The 23,028-nt window shown below is 40.4% G+C and overlaps 1 protein-coding gene across 3 annotated transcripts in view; it reads right to left on the bottom strand.

Annotated features, from left to right (window-relative positions):
• The window catches only part of utrn.L (utrophin L homeolog), a 391,980-nt gene that overhangs the window by 203,360 nt on the left and 165,592 nt on the right, over positions 1 to 23,028 (bottom strand). For all 3 annotated transcript variants that reach the window (XM_041562715.1, XM_018263001.2, XM_018263003.2), the window contains one exon: positions 5,780 to 5,969. In XM_041562715.1, the coding sequence (XP_041418649.1) occupies positions 5,780 to 5,969 (190 nt within the window). The remainder of the gene's footprint in view (positions 1 to 5,779; positions 5,970 to 23,028) is intronic.

Genomic DNA, 23,028 nt, shown 5'->3' with positions numbered 1-23,028 from the left:
CTTCTCTGAATTAACCAGATTTCACAGGAAGAATCCTTTGTAAGTGGCTACCGGAGGGATAAGGAGTCAACAATGTGTGTTCTGTATGTGGAACCACAAAAGCTCAATGCTCTTCATCTAATCAGATCTGACATAGCAGCTTCTTATGAGGGAAATGGAAGCAAAAACAAAGTATACGCCATATATTAATTTATTTCTAGTAAGGACTGCACTAATTCTTATCTGAGGGGTGCCAAGCCCTCAGCCCTACAGATTCTGCTGTTATTAAAGATTTTGGACAGGATAAAGAGCGTATAATCTTTCTCCAATTTCTACTGCTACATTTTGCTTTCTCACCCCCCCCCCCCCAAAACTTGACATGATTAGAATTGCCACTCACTGGAAGTATGCTAAGAAAGTTACTGAATGTTCCAAACAGGATCTGGTATACCTAGACACAAAATATTATTATTTCCTATCAAAGGGCTTATAAGGGTAGATACACTTAACCAGGGGAAGGCTATATAAACAGTACAGTTATATATGCAGTTACTGCTGCTTTAAGAGGACAGCTTGCAGGAAAAGACTATTTTTATCCCTAAAGTAGGTTTTTGTTTATTCTGGATAAAAATAAATCCCAAAAAGCTGTACGCTAACAATAATGCCACAATAAATAATCAGCTCAAGCAGCATTAGTCTGAAACAGGGGAACCATTTCCAGTGCACCTGCCGCTGCTTGAGGAGTAACTAAAGGTTATTGGAGCATAAATGAGTAACATGCCTCTAGCAGTACTGCACTCCCCTTCGCCTCTGAAAGTTGGTTACCATACAGGTACTTAACAATACATGTGAAAACAACACTATCTATACCCTTTTTTACCCACTATGCCAAACAGCAAAATGTAACCATCTGGATTTAAAAATAAGGAATGGAGCCAACCATCTCACAGAGAGCAAGAAGTGCCCTGTATAATTATGTTTGCACAGATCCAGTCGATTGCAGCACTTCAGGAGATTAGCAAATCAGGATTTCTAATTAAGCATGTAATACATTTATATAGATATGAAGGAGCAGGGGCATTTTATACTCATGCTAATGAAGGGCATGAAGAATAGAGGAACAAAGCTAGCACAGGCCTCTTACTAGAGTATTCATTTATACATCTTGTTACACAGACTGGGACTGCAAAAAAAGCAAGAGGGCATCCATTACTAGATCCATAGATAATGCTGATTTGTAGTCTTTGTGAAATTACACAGTAGCCGTACAGTTGCATCAACATAAAAATAAAATCTAGGGCACTGGGATCATTTCAAATACAGGCGTGGGATCTGTTATCCTGAAACCAGTTATCCAGAAAGCTCCGAATTACGGAAAGGCCATCTTCCAGGGCCGAACGTTCAGATTCATCCGATATCACCCAGCTGTTAGTGGGCATATCGGGTTAAGATCCACTCAGTAACGTATCTAGAGGGGGGCGGGCCCTGGCGCGGGACGCACAGCCGGGCCCCCCCTCCGTACACTATTTTTGGCCGGAATCCAGTGGCGCACGAGCTGCAGACGTCCCCTGGTAGTTACGCCACTGGATCCACTCGTTTGGTGACTTTGCCAGACTAGCAGATCTTACAGTGTATGGCCACCTTTAGGAAGTAATCACCAGCCAGCGGCTCATGAGCAACATGTTGCTCATCAACCCCTTGGTTCTTTGGAGGCAAGCTTTGTTTGGTGGAAAAAAAATGCAACATGACACTAGCCTTAAAATGTTTGGGGAGCTGTGAATTCTTTTAGAGAACAGGTTCATTATAAAGCAGTGTTATACACAAAGATGAGGTTCTCTAATGAATAAGGTTGGACAAGAGGCAGCTAAGCCATCAGCACGCTCATAATTAAGGCAGGCTAGTGATGCTAACCCAAACATGACATTTGTAAAAAAAAAAAGACTGGAACGTTGAAGAATTCATAAGGAATTTGATGGACAGTGGGTGGAGATGTCAGACTCAGCATTTAAAAATTATGATAATACATGGAGGTTTGTAATGCCAATTTAATTGCAATTCACAGAACAAATACTACCTGCATCCTAATAATGCATTTCCTCAAAGTTAGAGGTTATCTATGTATTCAGCTTTAAATGAACGTTTATGCACCAAGGCACAGAACAGAGTGCACTGAAAACTCCTTCTCCATATTTTTGCAGTTATGCATTTTAATAGGACTAATGTACTTTGGAAATTATATCTTTTTGCAGCTATCAATGGAGACAAGAGGTGTACTGTACAATCAGTAAAATACATGAACCAGAATACTTGAATATTAATAAAGGCCAGAGCAGCAGTTTTTTTGGGGTGAATGAAAATAAAATGCATTAGAGACACAGAAATGTGGTTGGCTGTGCCAACCGATAGAGTAAACTGACTCTATAGCTGTGGGGTAGGGTTTGGCAGAGGGGGGGGGGCAGGTATTACAAATCTGTTACAATGGGGGGTCAATGATAAGTACAATGAGGGGTCATCTGGGTGCAGGGTCAATCACTTTCCAAATTCCAGATCAGGACAAAATTCACAGGAAACTGTAATATGCAAACTCCCGAAATTCCTTTTCAGACCAAAAGAATTATGTGAATCTGTGCAACTACTACTGCATCTACCAACTTACCTGGCTGTGGTCGCTGATAATATTAATCTATTCTGCATTGGGGGCATGTTAAAACACAACTCATGCAGAGCATCAAGCGCAATCATTGATGGGGGGAGGAAGAGTCATCAATTGATAAATATATATGCCCTCCTTTCTGAAATATATGTTAGAATGGCAAACCATGCCTTCTTCTGACTGGACACTTGCCAAGATACGCCACTCATCTAAAGCAGATTCATAGCTCATCTAAGACTGACAGGGAATTTTAGAGTATACAGGGGCATTCAGAAGTAAAATGTACTGCTGGGTCCCTTACACCTACAATAGTTTTCTGCAAAGTAAGCCTGTGCAAATAAATTGAGAATTTAATGGGTGTCAAACTAAAAAATCCTGGTAATTAAGTGCATTTCTATTTCCATATATTCCTTTCAAGAGGAGACAGCCCAGTCAAGATGGTTTAGAGAAGAAGCAAGGATTGGTTCTATGTGTTTCTTGTAGGATGAACCAACCAGAAAAAAAAACATTAAACAGTGAATTGCTCACAACCCAGCAATACCACCAGTACTCTAGTGGTCTCTTTATATGCAACTAAATTCAGTGTCTAAATAGGATATTTTTCCATTTCATATGAACGCTTCTCATATTTGGAAAACTTGTTGTAATACCCCCAACTCAGGGGTACAATATTTTGGCCGTGGAGCTCTGAGGGTGAACTACTTCAAGCTTAAGCACACATGATAAATATGGAAGAAGTCATACCCAAAACATACAGTAATAAAGGAAACTAATTTGAAAAAATAAGATGATCAGGAATATATTTCTATGTATATAATTGAGCAGAACATATATAATATATAGAACACGTACATTAGTAGAACCCTATAGAAATCCCAGTGGAGAAGGCTGTCTGGTATTTGTTTTACTGCACTGCATATTCCTTTCTATTACAGGAATAGATCACAACATCCACTTTATTTTCACGGAGGACAACATGAGTTATAAAGCACTTGAGAACAAGCTTTGCCCCAGGGTGATTAAACCACAGCCAAGATAAAATTGTTGTCAACAGAGAGGACCTGCAGTATTTTCCCCTAATAATGTCACATGGGTTGAAACGCAAGACCTTTATCTATGTCACTAGGGAGAAACCATGAACTTACACTGTCAAGAGAGGATAATCACAGAAGCCAATTCTCATCCCTCCACCTTCAAGGCAAATGTGTATTTCTGACTTTAACATATACTGTTGGTGAATTGGCCTGTACTATTTTTTTTGTACAGGTATAGGATCCGTTATCCGGAAACCCATTATCCAGAAAGTTCCGAATTACGGAAAGACCGTCTCCCATAGACTCCATTATAATCAAATAATACAAATTTTTAAAAACGATTTCCTTTTTCTCTGTAATAATAAAACAGTACCTTGTACTTGATCCCAACTAAGATATAATTAATCCTTATAAGAAGCAAAACCAGCGTATTGGGTTTATTTAATGTTTACCTGATTTTCTAGTAGACTTAATTTATGAAGTTCTAAATTATGGAAAGACCCGTTATCCGGAAAGCCCCAGGTCCCGAGCATTCTGGATAATAGGTCCCATACCTGTACTATAATATTTAAGAAGATGCTGTAACACATTCATATTTACTTATAATGTGGCAATATGATGTATCAGTAGGTAAGAGAAAACATGCATTATACATGTACACATACCACTGCTACATGTTGTGCATTACACTGAAGGGTAGATCTGTGAATAATATACTATTCGCTTCCATATAAAATTAATGTACATCTAATAATTTACATAAATATATTACATATATATATATATTATATATATATATATATATATATATATATATATATATATATATATATATATATATATATATATATATATATATATATATATATATACACACACACACAGGTATATATATATATATATATATATATATATATATATATATATATATATAAATACATACATACATACATACAAACACACACACATACATAGTATGCTGTTCCTAAGCCCCTTGGTGGCTATGAGCAAAATTTTAAAGAACCTGGGCTTTATTTACATATCTGGCATTATTGAGCAATTTGTTTTTTGGAGCCTCACATCAGTTTTGTACAGTGGAATGTATTATGCCGCCTGTATATACAATGATTACAGGATTAACATGATTATCAGTGCATTTCAGTGCTATTGGCACAGTGCTCCTTCACACAAGGCTAATAACAATTAGGGAGAATTCACACACAAAGCTGTAGTTTTTCACCAATACAATAAACCAAGAATCTCCAATTTAATCCAACCAAATGCTGACCAAACCAGCAGATCTGTGAATAACCCGAATGAGTCTTTGAAACAATTGCCGTTTTGTATCATACCAAAGCTGATCTCCTACGGGTTGATTCACACGAGAAGATTTGTCGCCCACGTTTTTAAAAAGCGAGTAAGCGGCAACAAGTCACATGTTAATTTTTACAGCTACCCTAAAGCTAAAAAGGGTGAGCTAAGCAGCTAGGGTCAGAAAACATCGATAATGACCCCTAAATTGCATGTCGATTGGGCTTTTTATAGGTTGTGGGATTGTTTACAGCAAAGGAAAGGGGGTTAGGATTATTCTTTATTTATATAGCAGCATATTCCATAATGCTTTTCAGAGAATATTCATGACCTATGTCCCTTTCACATTCACTAAAATATTATTGCTAATTTTATTAAGAACCACTTTCCATGGGGAGAAGATAAAATTCCTTACAAATACTACAGTAATTGGGGAGCATATAGTAAACGCTCTGATGCCATATTCATCATTACATTATTCTGGAGGACATGTGGAAATCCCTTGAAATTAGAAGTAAGGAGATTTCTTAGGGGTACAAAGACCAATGGTTAATATCTAAGGCACAGAACATTGCTCTCTTCTACTTGTTAGAGTACTGCACAAGCAGATTCAAATATAAGGAGATTAAATGCACGGAAACTTTCAGAAAGGATATGGAAATAATGTACCATATATACATATAGCAGATCGTTCCGGGTTTTTCAAGATATGACTTGAATATATCAGAACGGACCATTAATACCCACCAGCACATATGTAAGAGCGTATGAACTGAATTCAGCTTTGTATGATGGTTCCTACCTGGAGCTGAGATTTCAGTTGGCGCAGGCGGCTAACGTCCTGCTGAATCCCTTCTCGCTGAGATGCGTCCATCAGAACATTTACAGTCGTTTCAGCTTCCTGCATCCATTTCATAAAGTTCTCATGCTCCCTGACCAGGGCTTGTACATTCCACAGTTCCTTCTCTAGGGTGCTCTGTCGTTCACCAACCCTAAGAAATAAGTAAAAGCAGCTTAACTTTTATTCCTACTTTAGAGAAAAAGTGGCAGAAAGGGTCAACGTCCATTAGGTTAATGATCACAAACGTGCTTCCCAGGGTAACCAAAAATGTATCTCAATGCATTTTAACTTTCCTTTTGTCAGTTATATTTTTTCTTGATGGGCAGCATAGCAGGCAGACAAGAGCCTACACAAGGGAAGCGTTGAAGTTGTTCAGTTGTGCTTGAGTTCCATGCTGTTCAGTCATAAGCACAGCAACTAAAATCTGCACAGGAAGTCCATATGCTTTTTATCCTTTACTATTTCTATAGGTTAATAGATTTGGTCTTTTAAACAAAAACTTTCAAAACATGCAAGCCATAACAATTGCTATAAAAGATCAATATGAACGTGATTCTGAAAGAATATTATATGTATTCTTCACTCTTCTGTACTGTCAAGTATTCACATTTAATAGTTAGCTTTCACTGACATGCCATTTGCTCATAACAAGAATTAATTATATCTTAGGATCAAGTACAAGGTACTGTTTCATTATTACAGAGAAAAAGGAAGTCATTAAAAATGTGATTTGATTAAAATGGTGTTTATGGGAGATGGCTTTCCTTTATTTCAGATATTTCTAGATAATGGGTTTTGTGAAAACCTGTTATTCAGAAAGCTCGGGACATAGGGTTTTCCGGATAATGGATCTTTCCATAATTTGGATGTTCATACCTTACTAGCCTATGATTAAGTGCCCAAAAGGCACGAAACGCGTAAGGCATTTGGGATGTTGTTGTTCTAAATAAATACATTTTTTAACTACATCATGGAGAGTGATCCAGTTTGTGCCAACCTTTTTCATTTGATATTCTGTCACAGTGCCTTCCTGAGCTGAAGGCTTAAGGTGTGAGCACCTGGATCCCCCAATGCTTTGGGTAAGTTAAACCCTCAATTTGGAGCTTGAAGCACTATACAAATTAATTATGTTCATACCTTAAGTCTACTAGAAAATCAGGTAAACATTAAATAAACCCAATAGGATGGGTTTTCTTCCAATAAGAATTAGTTTTTCTGGATTAAGTACAAGGTACTGTTTTATTATAACAGAGAAAACGGAAATCGTGTATAAGAATTTGGATTATTTGGATACAATCGAGTCCTTTCTGTAATTCAGAGCATTCTGGATAAGACAACTTATCCCATACCTGTACTATAAAATACAGCAATGCCTCCATAGTTTATCTTGTACTATGAGCTTGGTAAGGATTTTGAGACCTTCCTAAGCAACTGGCATGTGCTATTTAGTGTGTCTGTTGGTATTAAACAGAGCAGTTGTTAAAGGGGCCAACAAATAAATAAATATGTGTCCAATTTCAACCTTTTTTATGACATGCCCTAATCATAAAAAATCTCACAAGACATGACTTTTTATTTTCATCTATTATACCCATACTAAACAAAGATACATTTGTGCTTTGTGCAAGACATGGGGATGGGCTGTGCAGTCTTTAACACTGTTTCTAAGAAATGAGACAATTAACTGTTCTTGCTTCTAAATCAGAAGTGTGGTGTAGCCATAGTAACACCAATTATATGGATATCTGAAAATATGTCGACCACCTGAGCCATTAACAAGAGACTGGAGAAAAACAGGGCTCTGTTTGTGATCTGCCCCACCTACTTCCAATGACACATCAGCTCAATGATATAATGTGAAAACAATGCTGAATTTATAATAAGAAAAAAACTTATTTCCATATGAAACCGGTAGCACACACAACACTCACTATGAGTAATATGGTCTTTTTTAGTTATTTATACCCACACAAAGACACACATTTTATTAAATAATAAATCCTACACTAAAACTCAGAATTATTATTTTTTAACTGATTATAGAAAAAACTTTCAGAAATGTTCAAATAAGTGCTAAAATAAAGTCTGAAAAGTCTGTTTCCAAAACTATCCAAATGCCAACCTTAAATACTTTGCAGATACAAAAATACAAACAGCTTTAAGTATGTATCAGCTTTGCACACTGCACTGGACCAATTTTGGTCCATTCCTCCAACTAGCTTTACTCTGCAGGTTGTTCTGGTCAATTGGATGATGGTTTTGAGCCTCATTTATCAAACAGTGCCACAGATTCTCCGTTGAATTGATAAAATCTTAAACTCAAAAAAATGCCATACTTACAGTGATGTATGGGGTTTGCAGGGTTCTGCTATAAGACTGGTTTCCATTAGCAGGCCCTGGGTATCTTGATAAATAAATAAAACATGGATGGTGGAGCAGTGTTGGGTCCTAAAGCTAAATGAACCCATGGGATTTATAAAACTCACCCTCAATCTGACATATTTTTTTAAGTATGCAGTAACCTATGCAATAGAAAACCTGCATTTATATGACAGAAGAATTAAGCTCTAAGTTTATTACTGTGACAGCAAGCTTTGACAAGGGATTTAAAAGATCTTAGTAATACAATTGCCAATCTGGGGGTTCAAAACTGAACACTATTGACAGCAGAGCAGATGGGGACTTTCAAAGAAAACACAAAGCAGCCACCATGTGATGTGGTACCACTATGCATCTCAAGTCATAAGGGTGCAAAGGAAGCTCTAATTTTAAAGTACACGGTTGCATAAAAACATTTACAAAACCTGCACAGAACCCGTTGCCTTCCATTAACTCAGCTTGTGAAGATGTAGAGTAATAGTTTACTTGGCAGACATGAGAACGTGTCCGGTTTTCAGGAGGGTGAGATGTAATAGGGTAAAATGTTAATGGTTTAATATAAATTTTCAAGTAATGGTTAATACATATATTTAGGTTGACCACTAGAGGACAACAGTTCTGAGAGAAAGTCCCCAGTGGGTGGAGAATAGGAAGTTATAAAAGAGAAGGTTTCAGGAAGTGAGATCAAAGATATATATTATTGGAGCATAAACGAGTAACATGCCTCTAGCAGTACTGCACTCCCCCTCGCCTCTGAAACTTGGTTATCATAGAGATACTTAACAATACATCTCAAAACAACAATCTCTATAATTTTTTTTCCCGACTATGCCAAACAGTGAAATATAACCATCTTGATTTAAAAATCTTTGTACTTCAATTGATCTTCAAAAAAACAAAATAAGGAATGGAGCCAACCATCTCACAGAGATCAAGCAGTGGCCTGTATAATTATGTATGTACAGATCCAGTCAATTGCAGCACTTCAGATTAGCAAACCAGGATTTCTAATTAAGCATGTAATACATTTATATAGATATGAAGGAGCAGGAGCATTTTATACTCATGCTAATGAAGGGCATGAAGAATAGAGGAACAAAGCTAGCACAGGCCTCTTACTAGAGTATTCATTTATACATCTTGTTACACAGACTGGGACTGCAGAAAAAGCAAGAGGGCATCCATTACTAGATCCAAAACATAATGCTGATTTGTAGTCTTTGTGAAATTACAGAGTAGCCGTACAGTTGCATTAACATAAAAATAAAATCTAGGGCACTGTGATAATTTCAAATACATGTGTGGGATCTGTTATTCTGAAACTGGTTATCCCGAAAGCTCTGAATTATGGAAAGACCATCTTCCATAGACTCCATTATAATTAAATAATCCAAATTTTTACAAATGATTTCCTTTTTCTCTGTAATAATAAAACAGTACCTTCTACTTGATCCCAACTACGTTGATGTGATGAATCCTTATTAAAGAGTTGAGCAGTGGGCTCTGCAGCAGTAGAGTCAACTCCTGGAAGAGGTACTGAGCCTAAGTAGTGTGAGGCCAAGTGGTGTAAAAGAACGCTCTAGCAAGGTAACTAGCATGGGCAGCTATGGCCCCAACTAGGAGTGAGTGGCCATAGTGTTCCAAGCGGGAATCCCGCCAGCCAGGGAATAAGAAGAAAGGTTAGATCCAGAGAGTGAGCTGGCGGAAGCCAAGAGGGGTGCCTGTGAGTGTGAGTCCCCCCCCCCTGGCAGTGTGCAGGAGGTGTCATATGTGGAAAGATAGGAGATTGAGCCCTGTGAAAATGCTGCTGCTTAACTGAAGGTCATAACAATAAAGAGAACGTGTTTGAACTGCAAATACCTGCATCGTGTGTTTCACTGAAGCAGGGCCGGAACTAAGGGTAGGCAGAAGAGGCACCTGCCTAGGACACAACGATAAAGGGGCACCTGGCAGGTACCTATTAAGCTACTTCTGCCTACCCCTCTCTTTCTCTGCCCTCCCTTGTCCCCTCCTCCCCCTTCCCTCCTTCCTCCTCCCTCTTGCCCTTCCTACTCTACCCTCCCTCACCACCATTCAGATACGCATGCGTGTGGTCTTGGTGGGGTACGCACGCACAGTGGGTAGCAGGCTGGCCGGGTTGCATGGGCACCGGTCAGCTTGGCCCAATCCTGTATTGAAGGTTTCCCCCAAACAAAAAGTCAGTGGTACACCATGGGTTACCAACGGGTACAGCACAGGAGATAATTGCCCCTGTTACAAGTTCCTGAAAGGTTCTCCTGTACCAGTATACAATACAGACCTGAGTCAATCTGAGTTTTCACACAAGCTTATCTCACCAGTAGGGATGTAGCGAACGTCGGAAAAAATGTTCGCGAACTTGCATCAAAAATGCGAACGGTTCGCGAACGTCGCAAACCCCATAGACTTCAATGGGAAGGCGAATTTTAGAAGCTAGAAAAGACATTTCTGGCCAGAAAAATGATTTTAAAGTTGTTTCAAGGGTGCAACGACCTGGATAGTGGCATGCCAGAGGGGGATCAAGGGCAAAAATGTATCTGAAAAATACATTGTTGACACAGCGCTGCGTTTTGTGCTGTAAAGGGCAGAAATCACACTACATTTCTAAACTTGTGTAATAAACTGCTTTAAAACATCCGGCGTCTACATGCCAATCAAGTCGTGTAAAGGTTACAGCCTGTTCACACGCAAAGACAAAACGCGGCGCTTACTGCAACGCAAAAAAACGCAAAGAGCTTTCATGAATGGTACCGTCAAGTGAGCAAATAATAGTTTTTAATTACTAGTTGCTTGTCACCTCCAGGATGTTCGTCCTGTTGGTGGCAATATTTCTGTAGTGGTGTGTTTAGCAGTCACCTCGCTTGTGCGCACGTGCACGGTCAGGCAGAGGTAATTCAATGTACAGTGAAGTGAACCAAAAAACACTGATTCTGCAGTGTGGGCCCAGTTTTGGTCTACTTTATTGATCACCTGCGGTGACCATAAAAGATGCGATTTTGCCACTGTTGCAGAACCCTGAAAAATTAGGCATGTGTACTTTCCTGAAAAATTATGTTTTTTTTGTCGCAGCCACTGAAGCACAGAGGCCAGAAAAAATATGCCATATAAATGCTGAAAATATGAATTTTTTTTTGTCGCAGCCACTGAAGCACAGAGGCCAGAAAAAATATGCCATATAAATGCTGAAAATATGAATTTTTTTTGTCGCAGCCACTGAAGCACAGAGGCCAGAAAAAATATGCCATCTAAATGCTGAAAATATGAATTTTTTTGGTTGCAGCCACTGAAGCACAGAGGCCAGAAAAAATATGCCATATAAATGTTGAAAATATGAATTTTTTTTTGTCGCAGCCACTGAAGCACAGAGGCCAGAAAAAATATGCCATATAAATGCTGAAAATATGAATTTTTTTTTGTCGCAGTCACTGAAGCACAGAGGCCAGAAAAAATATGCCATATAAATGCTGAAAATATGATTTTTTTTTGTTGCAGCCACTGAAGCACAGAGGCCAGAAAAAATATGCCATATAAATGCTGAAAATATGATTTTTTTTTTGTCGCAGCCACTGAAGCACAGAGGCCAGATAAAATATGCCATATAAATGCTGAAAATATGAATTTTTTTGGTTGCAGCCACTGAAGCACAGAGGCCAGAAAAACTCAGGATTTACCTGTCCAAAAAGTTTTGATTAAAATGAAACCAGTAGGGTTTGCACCCTAGTTTGTAACGGTGGCGGAGGGAGGAGGACGCTAAAGGACAGCTGTGTGTGGAGTCATGCGGCGTGCAGAGAAGGACAGCTGCATGGGGAGTCAGAACAAGTCTTCCGGCGTGCAGTAACCCTCCGAGATCCATGCCTCGTTCATTTTAATAAAGGTCAGGTAATCCACACTTTTGTGACCTAGGCGAGTTCTCTTCTCAGTTACAATCCCTCCTGCTGCACTGAAGGTCTTTTCTGAGAGGACACTTGAGGCGGGGCAAGACAAGAGGTTCATGGCAGTTAATGCCAGGTAGTCCGCTACCTCCCGGTCGAGGCGTTCTTTGAGGGTGGATCCAGAAGGGTTCTGGCGCTGCCTTGGACTGAAAAACCTTTGCATGTCTGACGTTACAGAGTGGCCAAAGTGCATTGTCCTTGCAGGTGCGCTCGTGGCAGGATTACTGGCACCTCTGCCCCTGGAATGTTGATGAGTTCCTGAAGTGACATCACCCTTAAAAGCATTGTACAACATGTTTTGCAGGCTGGTTTGTAAATGCAGCAGCCTTTCGGACTTGTGGTACGTTGGTAACATTTCTGCCACTTTATGCTTGTACCGAGGGTCTAGTAGCGTTGCGACCCAGTACAGGTCCTTCTCCTTAAGCCTCTTGATACGGGGGTCCTTCAACAGGCATGACAGCATGAAAGACCCCATTCTCACAAGGTTGGATGCAGAGGTATCCATCTCCGCTTCCTCGTTATCAAGGACTATATCATCCACGGTCTCCTCCCCCCAGCCACGTACAAGACCAGGGGTCCCCAAAAGGTCACCACAAGCCCCCTGGGAAGCCTGCTCCTGTTGGTCCTCCTCCTCCACAAAGCCACCTTCCTCCTCTGACTCCACTTCTGACACCTCTCCCTGCGTTGCAGCAGGTGCCTGGGCTCGTTCTGGTGATTCCGACCAGAAATCGTGCGCTTCCTGCTCCTCGTCACGCTGGTCTACAGCCTCATCTGTCACTCGTCGCATGGCATGCTCCAGGAAGAAAGCAAAGGGTATTAGGTCGCTGATGGTGCCTTCGGTGCGACTGACCATGTTTGTAACCTCTTCAAAAAGGCGCATGAGCCTGCAGGCATCGCGCATAAGCACCCAGTAACGGGGGAAAAAAATTCCCAGCTCTGCAGATCCAGTCCTACCACCCAGTTCAAACAGGTATTCATTGACGGCTCTTTGTTGTTGCAGCAGACGTTCCAACATGAGGAGCGTTGAATTCCAGCGAGTCTGGCTGTCGCAAATTAAATGCCTGACTGGCATGTTGTACCGCTGCTGAATGTCAGCAAGGCGTGCCATGGCTGTGTAGGAACGTCTGAAATGGGCCGACACCTTCCTGGACTGCCTGAGAATGTCCTGGAATCCTGGGTACTTCGAGACAAAACGTTGGACTATTAAATTCAGAACATGTGCCATGCAGGGCACATGTGTTAAATTGCCCAGTCTCAGTGCTGCCAACAGATTGCTTCCGTTGTCACACACCACTTTTCCGATCTTCAGTTGGTGTGGGGTCAGCCACCGATCGGCCTGTGACTGCAGAGATGACAGGAGTACAGATCCGGTATGGTTTCTGCTTTCCAGGCACGTCATCCCCAAGACAGCATGACAACGGCGTACCTGGCACGTCGAATAGCCTAGGGGGAGCTGGGGGTGCACAGGTGTGGAGGAGGAGGACCCAGCAGCAGAGGAGGAGGAAGCAGAGGAAGAAGATGAGGTAGAGAGCGAAGGAGGAGTAGAGGTGGTGGCAGAACCGAGTGCAATCCGTGGCGGTGACACGAACTCCACTGTTGTTGTTGAGCCACGCATTCCCTGCTTCCCAGCCATAAGCAAGTTCACCCAGTGGGCAGTGTAGGTGACATACCTGCCCTGACCATGCTTGGAGGACCATGCGTCAGTAGTCATATGGACCTTTGCCCCAACACTAAGTGACAGAGATGCGGTGACTTGGCTCTGCACATGGTGGTAAAGGTGTGGTATTCCCTTCTTGGAGAAAAAATTGCGGCTGGGTACCTTCCACTGCGGTGTCCCAATTGCTACAAATTTGCGGAAGGCCTCAGAGTCCACCAGCTGGTATGGTAAAAGCTGGCGGGCTAAGAGTGCAGACAAGCCAGCTGTCAGACGCCGGGCAAGGGGGTGACTCGCAGACATTAGCTTCTTACGCTCAAACATGGCCCTCACAGAAACTTGGCTGGGGGCAGATGACTGGGAACTGGTGGTCAAGGTGGAAGGCGGAGTGGAGGGTGGTTCAGACGGGTGAAGGACAGCAGAGGTAGAGCAGTAAGATGCTGGACCAGAAGGAGGGTGGCTTTTAGTTTGTCTGCTGCCTTTGAGGTGTTGCTCCCATAGTGCTTTGTGCTTGCCGTTCATGTGCCTTCGCATAGAAGTTGTACCTATGTGGGTGTTGGGCTTCCCAAGACTCAGTTTCTGACCACTCATTGCAAATTACAACGCTTTTGTCAGAGGCACACACATTAAAAAAATCCCACACTGCTGAGCTTTTTGAAGCTGGCAATCTGGCGGTAACAGTAGAAGTTGGCGGCAATGGTGGGTGCGTTGGCCGGCTGACCACAGGTGCCGATACATGTTGTTGCCCTACTATTCCCTGCGAGCTGTCCTCCCTGCTTCTTCTAAGTCTTATTCTCCTCCTGCCTCTCTGACTCTCCGTCTCTCCATCTGAACTATCCTCCTCTTGCTCTCTTCTACTGGGCACCCACAAAACATCAATCTCCTCATCATCATTCTCCTCAGATGCATCAATTTCTTCTAACAGCTCACAGAAGGAAGCAGCAGCGGGGACCTCCTCATCACTCATTATGTCCATCTCTGTTGTGTTGTCTGCCAGAATTATATCTGGTGTAACGTCCTCATCTCCTTCATCTTCTTCTGCCAATAATGGTTGCGCATCACTCACTTCAAGAAACTCATGTGTAAATAACTCCTCTGACTCCAGTGAAGAAGGGGCGCCGGTGGTGGAGGAAGTGTTACGTGGGGTGCCCATAGCAGAGGAGGATGAGGATGTTGTGGCAAAGTTAGAAACGGTAGAGGATGGGGTGTGCTGTGTAAGCCAGTCAACTACCTCTTCAGCATTTTGGGAGTTCAGGGTAATTGCCTTTGTAAAACTGGGCAATTTCCTAGGGCCACAGGATAGCATAGCAGCACGGCCCCTAGTGCCTCTGCGTGGCGGCCTGCCTTTGCCTGGCATTTTTTTTAAAACAACAACAACAACTCAGGTGGTGTTTCTGGAGACGGTATTATTATTGATATTTAGACAGAATGTGAAAAAGCTCACACAGCTAGGTGGCAGTTGTTTGAAGAACACACTGGGCAAACAATGTCTGCAAGGTCAACGTATACACTACAGCAGTGGATAAGGAATATATTATTGCTGCTTGAAAAACGTCACTCAGGTGGTGTTTCTGGAGACGGTATTATTATTGATATTTAGACAGAATGTGAAAAAGCTCACACAGCTAGGTGGCAGTTGTTTGAAGAACACACTGGGCAAACAATGTCTGCAAGGTCAACGTATACACTACAGCAGTGGATACGGAATATATTATTGCTGCTTGAAAAACGTCACTCAGGTGGTGTTTCTGGAGACGGTATTATTATTGATATTTAGACAGAATGTGAAAAAGCTCACACAGCTAGGTGGCAGTTGTTTGAAGAACACACTGGGCAAACAATGTCTGCAAGGTCAACGTATACACTACAGCAGTGGATACGGAATATATTATTGCTGCTTGAAAAACGTCACTCAGGTGGTGTTTCTGGAGACGGTATTATTATTGATATTTAGACAGAATGTGAAAAAGCTCACACAGCTAGGTGGCAGTTGTTTGAAGAACACACTGGGCAAACAATGTCTGCAAGGTCAACGTATACACTACAGCAGTGGATACGGAATATATTATTGCTGCTTGAAAAACGTCACTCAGGTGGTGTTTCTGGAGACGGTATTATTATTGATATTTAGACAGAATGTGAAAAAGCTCACACAGCTAGGTGGCAGTTGTTTGAAGAACACACTGGGCAAACAATGTCTGCAAGGTCAACGTATACACTACAGCAGTGGATACGGAATATATTATTGCTGCTTGAAAAACGTCACTCAGGTGGTGTTTCTGGAGACGGTATTATTATTGATATTTAGACAGAATGTGAAAAAGCTCACACAGCTAGGTGGCAGTTGTTTGAAGAACACACTGGGCAAACAATGTCTGCAAGGTCAACGTATACACTACAGCAGTGGATACGGAATATATTATTGCTGCTTGAAAAACGTCACTCAGGTGGTGTTTCTGGAGACGGTATTATTATTGATATTTAGACAGAATGTGAAAAAGCTCACACAGCTAGGTGGCAGTTGTTTGAAGAACACACTGGGCAAACAATGCCTGCAAGTGCACTACTATTGGTGCACTACTATGAAGAACAGCAAACAGCACTGGACACGTTAAAGAACAGTAAGATAAGTAAAATAAAAAATATATATATATATGTATATTAAAAAAAAAAAATTACTCTGGTTGGTGCTGAACTACTAGGAGCAGCACACCAGTCCCACTCCCCAACACAGCTAGACTAATAGCACTGGGCTCTTATAGTAGCAAAGTAAAAAAACAAAAAAGAAAATAAAAGCAGTCCTTACAAGGACTATTGGGTTATTACAGCAGTCAGCAGATGAGATCAGAAGCAGTGCCCACAGCAGCTACATACAGAGCACTGCAGTAGAAGGTAGATTACTAGCCAGCAAAGCTACCTAACCTAAAATGTCCCTCAAATCCCTGCAGAGTTCTGTCCCTACAATACAGAGCAGTATCAAGTAGATTACTAGCCAGCAAAGTTACTATCAACTGTCCCTCAAATCACTCAACAGCTCTCTCCCTACACTAGCTCTTCCAAGCACACACAGGCAGAATGAAAAAACGCTGCAGGGCTTCAGTTTATATATGGAAGGGGAGTGGTCCAGGGGGTGGTCCAGGAGGGAGAGTTTCCTGATTGGCTGCCATGTATCTGCTGGTCTGGGGTGAGAGGTCAAAAATAAGCGCCAGCTAAGGCAAACCCAAATTGGCGAACGTTGCGCGACGTTCGCGAACATTCGGCGGACGCGAACAGTCGATGTTCGCGGGCGAACAGTCCGCGACATCCCTACTCACAAGCATGGAGTCTTAGACAGGATGTGATATAGTCCAACATAATAGCTGTACAGGTGAATTGTGGCCCTTTTCAGGTGTCAGATTGATGCTGTTGGGCAGGGAAACCTTTGCAGTGCACAGAAATCTACAAGTTCAAACCATTTGGGCAAAAATGCAGAAGAAATTCTTGTCAGTTGGATCAGGCAATTCCTATGCGTTGTAACGAAAAGGTATTTCTGGGTGCTTTTGTTGTCTTGTGTGTCAATGCCCTTAAATTGGCGTTACATTGTGTGTTTCCTTAATCTGCTCCCTACCACAATGTCTTTACAAATGTACAGTGTATGTACTGACAGTAACCACCAGTGAGTACACACCAGTCAGATTTTGCCAAGAATATGCAAACTTTTTCATATAAGCAGCAGTTTAGAAGCACATGTCTGCCTTTGTAAGCAACAGAATGATATTTTTATGAGAAAGTACTAAGCCCAGTTATCAGGATGACCTGTCATTACTCTCTGGGTGCAGGAAAGGTGAAATGGCTCCTGGATGAGAAGGATTTCAGCTAATATTCCTGCCAAGATGAACATGATACTGTATTATCTGCAATGCTGTAAAATATATTGCAAGAAGCAAAAAGCACACATCTACAAAACCATATAGGTATCTATTCTAATAGCACTAAGCTTCTGTAATATAAAATGTATGATCCAACAGCTGCTACAGGATGCTAGGTACCGTAGTTCAGCAAAAGGTGAAGATCTAGGACTCTAGATACAGAGAAATGTTACAGCTCAATATCTACATATAAAGCAGCCACTAAAAAAAGTACTTAGGACTGGAATATTATTGTTATTATTATTACAAAACCTTTATAGTCCAATCTCTTTTGAAGCTGCACAGATCAGATCCGAGTTGTCAAATATAAATTTTCTATGAAATAATGAGTGCTTCCTGGCACAGAAAAAAAGCAACATACCTTTCAGTTAGCATAATGCAGCAGTGCAGTTTTTCAACAAAACAGCAAATCATTATAGATTAAGATTACCAGTGATGTCATCAGTTATAATGAGTGCTTAGTGCAGGCACTTGTGTCACATGACTCCATGAAACTTGTGTTTTTTAAAAAAATAAAAGAACTGTAAAACATGAGGATATTGGAAATAACCATGACCTTTATATAGACCTAAAACTCCCTGGTTAATTTATAATAATTTTATATTTTACATTGGAGAAAGGTTCCCCTCTTTAATGCACATGAACCATCTAAATGAAATATCTTAACATATCCTTAACATCACCAGTGTGGGACTGGGCCGGCGGGACACCGGGAAAAACCCCCAGTAGGCCCTCTACTCCTCTAGGCTCTTGTGGGCCCCGCCGGCACAGATGCGCTTCTTAGTGGCGCGGCGCAACCCCACTTAGTCGGGGTTGCAGTGAAATAAAATGTTTGCGCTGCGCGCATGCACATTGGCGCAGTACGCACGCGTAGGTACCCGGGCATACCCGATGCAGCATGTCGGAGCGGGGGCTGGAGGGGGGCCCTGGGTCAGTAGCCCCGGTGGGCCCCAAGCCCCCCAGTCCGACCCTGAACATCAATTAGGGTTTATTTATTAAAGGTAGAGTTGTGTCTTTCACAAAAAAAATTGAGTTTTTGAAGGTAGTTTCAATAAAAACTTTGGGGATAAAAAAAAAAACTCAAATTTTCGAAATTTATTATGCTCCAAAGCTGCAAAAAGCTTGAATCCAAATATACTCCAGCTAAAACCTGTCGAAGTCACATAGAAGTCAATGCATTGCATTGATTTGAGTTTTTTACATTCGGGTTTTTCATAAATAAGCAAACATTCGATTTGTGAGTTTATTCGAGGTAGAAAAATCCTCACAGACTCGAACTTAAATAAATAATCCCCTTGGTGTTGTCATCAGTACAAGCAGACCTCAATTTGGATGAATATTAAAGAAAATGTTCCAGCTATTATAATATGTTGTTTTTTTATAAACTTTAAAAAAAGATGTTTTTCCTTGAAGATACAAATTTTGTTTCATTAATATTCCATTTGAATAGCAAATATGATTCCTTAGCGTTGAGTTAAGCTGTGCATATTACTTACGCAATTTTACTTTTCAAAAGCAGCAGCTTTGATTTTCCAAGACAGTTGAAGTCAGTGGTGGGTGGAATAATCCAAATAATTAATTGTGAATTGACACAAATTACATATCAAAACAGTGCTCTAATTACGTGTTATTGAAGAAAAAAACAAAAAAGAATAAATTAATAGAAAGTTCTCCCTGTCAGACATGATCATTTTCCTGCTCACTAACTGGCACTTAATTATTAACTGCAAAATACATTAACAACTTGTTCGCAATTGAATATGTATATATTTGTTTTTATTTAAAAAGAAACTGTTAACGGCAAAGTTAAGTAAAAAAAAGAATGTAAAAAACTAGCAAAATGTAAAGATAATTATTAGCTCTGTGAGCCAGGCATTTAATCAAGGAGGCCATCAGAGATGAGGGGTCCCATCATTTCTGGGGTCCCGATAAGCAATACTTAGGGGCAGATTTACCTAGGGTCGAATATCGAGGGTTAATTAACGGCAAATAGTTTGATCGATAGGCTAACTTTGCACCTCGGTAGGTTTTAGGTAGGAAGTAGGGGGTCGAAGTTTTTCTTAAAGAGACAGTACTTCGACTATCGAATGGTCGAATATTCGAACGATTTTTAGTTCGAATCATTTGAGTCGAAGTCGTAGTCGAAGGTCGAAGTAGCCGATTTGATAGTCGAAGTAGCCAAAAAAAACATTTGAAATTCGAAGTTTTTTTTATTCTATTCCTTCACTCGAGCTAAGTAAATGGGCCCCTAAGTATATCCTTTACCACCTGTACGAGGTCCTAGATTAAGGATAGCAGATATTGTAAATAAATGTAAGTTGCTGGGTTGCACTGGATGCAAATAAATGCAATCAGCTGAAATCTAGATTGCTTAAATGCAACCTAGAGACTTTCACGTGGTCTGGAATCCTTGTCCTAGAAAGCCAAATATTTTATCAGTGAAATTGTTAAAGTCACTCAAGTCACATGTGGAGCCTTTTGAGACAAAAGCAGCTACATTTTTATAACTGCTGGTCAGTCATTCAAAAGGTGGCCATACACACACACACACAGATACTATCGTATGAAACTTTGTTTCGTATGACATTCAGTGTGTGTATGGCAGGAGACAAGCCAAGTCAGCAGAAGACTTGGATATTGGTCGGCTCTTCATTCAGCCAGGTCGGAAAATTTTGAAGGCGCCCGAACATCAGCCAGTTTTTACTGCTAAACTGTCAGATACAGGCAGAGTTTATAGCCGACGATTCAGCTCTAAATGTCTCTATTGAAAATGTATGAATAAGATTTTTATTGTCACGCGTATGGCCACCTTAAGCCTCGTGGGTTCCTTTTGCCATGGGCAAGAGGGGACACAATAGACGTAACTTCTTTTTTAACACTTCAGAACAGAGACTTTCACTTGCAGCTTGCTGTGCTGGAAAAATGAAATCCAGTCAATTCAGTCTTTCTGATATAATGTTAAATGGTAATTTTATTTCACCTGATCTATTAAATCTGTATCCCAAGCGTTTAGGCTAATGTCACATGGCCACACGGGGAAAAAATACTTGGGTGGATTTTATCCAGAAACTGCAAACTGCCCATTATCCACTCTGTGTGCACATTGACTGGTGGATGCCATTTAAGTCAAATCATGGGTAGCTGAAGACTGTGTTGATTTTTAAGTCACTTATAGCAATCATGGTAATTTAGAAAGGTATTGGCACTGACAGTGTGTTGCCTTACGGTAAAACTACATGGAAATTTTTGATCCAATTTTTTGTGTCAGATTTTATCTGATCTTGACATCCGACACCATGCAACCAATGATATTTGTAGGATGTTACAAAATGTGACCCCCACCCCTATAGCTAGAATAAGTCGGATCAGATAAAGTCAAATGGTGTCGTTTGTTCATGCATTTACATCTGACAGTCACTGTATTACAATGGAAAAAAAAAAGTCGGTCAGACACCATCAGAATTTATCTTGCCAGGTAAAAACGCAGCAGGCAGCGTTCGCATCAGACAGTCGCAGCACATTGGATAGAAAATGTTCCATGTAATCTACACATCCAATTTTTGTATCAGTCCCATTATATTTTGACCCATGTGACCACATACAACTTGTAGTATGAAATCTTTCGATCCAACACTATCCTACAAAATCTACCATGGAGTTTAGCCCTAAATGTCTTGGCACCTTTCTTTAATCAAACAAGAAGCATACACATTGCCTTTTTGGCTTTTTATTATTCTTTTGGAGAAAAGGTGGTAACGTAATTTCGGATGAATTTCCCTGTTATTTGCATTACCGGTTTCAATTTTTTTCTACTAAGATCAGGTTAACTGGACTCTTCTCAAGAAAAATAGAAAAGGGAATGATAAGCCCAAATATTTTAAATAAACTTTTTGTAGTCAGCACTTATCCACCTCTCAATTATTTAGGGGGTGCACATGTCCAATGGCCCACAGTCCAGCCGGTTTCACAAGTATTCCCTATATGACACAGCTCCATTCAAGATGATAATTTAAAAAGCCTTTATTAGCATATTGTTTTTAGATCTGCAACAAACATGACGTTTCGGGCTCATCTGCCCTTGAGAAAGGGCTGCAGGTGAGCCCGAAACGTCATGTTTGTTGCAGATCTAAGAGCCACATGCTAATAAAGGCTTTTTAAATTATCATCTTGAATGGAGCTGTGTCATATATGGGAAAGCCCAAATATTTCTACATGTCTTCCCTTAAAAAGACCTTGGGTAATTTTAAAAAAGATAACAGCCAAACTCTGGAAAGCAGAATTGTGTGTGATTGTGTCCTACCATCATTCAATATTACTGCATCTGTCAAACAATCGCAGACTAAGTATCCAAACAGGCTCAAAGGCATTGCACCCCAATAGACCCTCTAGAAATCATTTGTACAGAAGACTATTTTATAGTATAGCCAAGAAAATATGTCATCCAGCGAGATTAAAAAAACTAAACAGAAATTGACCTCAAAGTTGAATATTGTTAAATTTTATCTTATATATTATGAAAACCCTGGAATTTGTTTTATAGCAGTAAAAATAAGGCTTCAAAGTGTTGCATTCTATATTAAGATATATATATATATATATATATATATATATATACACACACACAGTCTTAGTTTTCCTATTAATATGAAAATCACTTGAAGCTTTTCATTTACTGAACAAAAGATCAAATGTGAATTTTCTGGGGAGGGGAAATGAGCAAAATAACTCAGCAAAAAATGTGTGCAAAGGCACAGATAAATGGGAAATTATAATGCACCTAAGGGAAAACCACGTCAAAATGTAATCATGTGTCTGGAAATTTCTAAAGAAATGTCAATGTTTGCTCAATGTCATAGAAGTCTGGTGGTGGCATTTTAGAAGTGTTTCGGCATTAAAACAAAGTTAGTGAACATGTAATAAGCTATACAGGTATGAGATTCATTATCAGGAAGCCCGTTATCCAGAAAGCTCCAGATTACAAGAAGGATGTCTCCCATAGACCCCGTTTTGGGCAAATAATTCCGATTTTTAAATATGATTTCCTTTTTTCGTCTGTAATAACAAAACAGTACCTTGTACTTAATCCAAACTCAGCTGCATAAATCAATTTGGGTGGCAAAACAGTTAATGTTTAAATGATTCTTTGCAAACTTATAGTATGGAAATGCAAATTACAGAAAGATCCCTTATCCGGAAAACTAAAGACCACATGAATTGCTGTCCATATATATTTGTTTAGGCATGGTTATGGAAGTATTACTAGCAATGTATGGGGGTATTTTATTCATAGTAATAAGTGGGAAAGAAGTAGAATATACA

The sequence above is a fragment of the Xenopus laevis genome, chromosome 5L (assembly GCF_017654675.1).
Source record: "Xenopus laevis strain J_2021 chromosome 5L, Xenopus_laevis_v10.1, whole genome shotgun sequence".
NCBI lineage: Eukaryota > Metazoa > Chordata > Amphibia > Anura > Pipidae > Xenopus > Xenopus laevis.
Note: the sequence above shows the minus strand (reverse complement) of the source record. Positions and strands in the feature narration are given on the sequence as shown.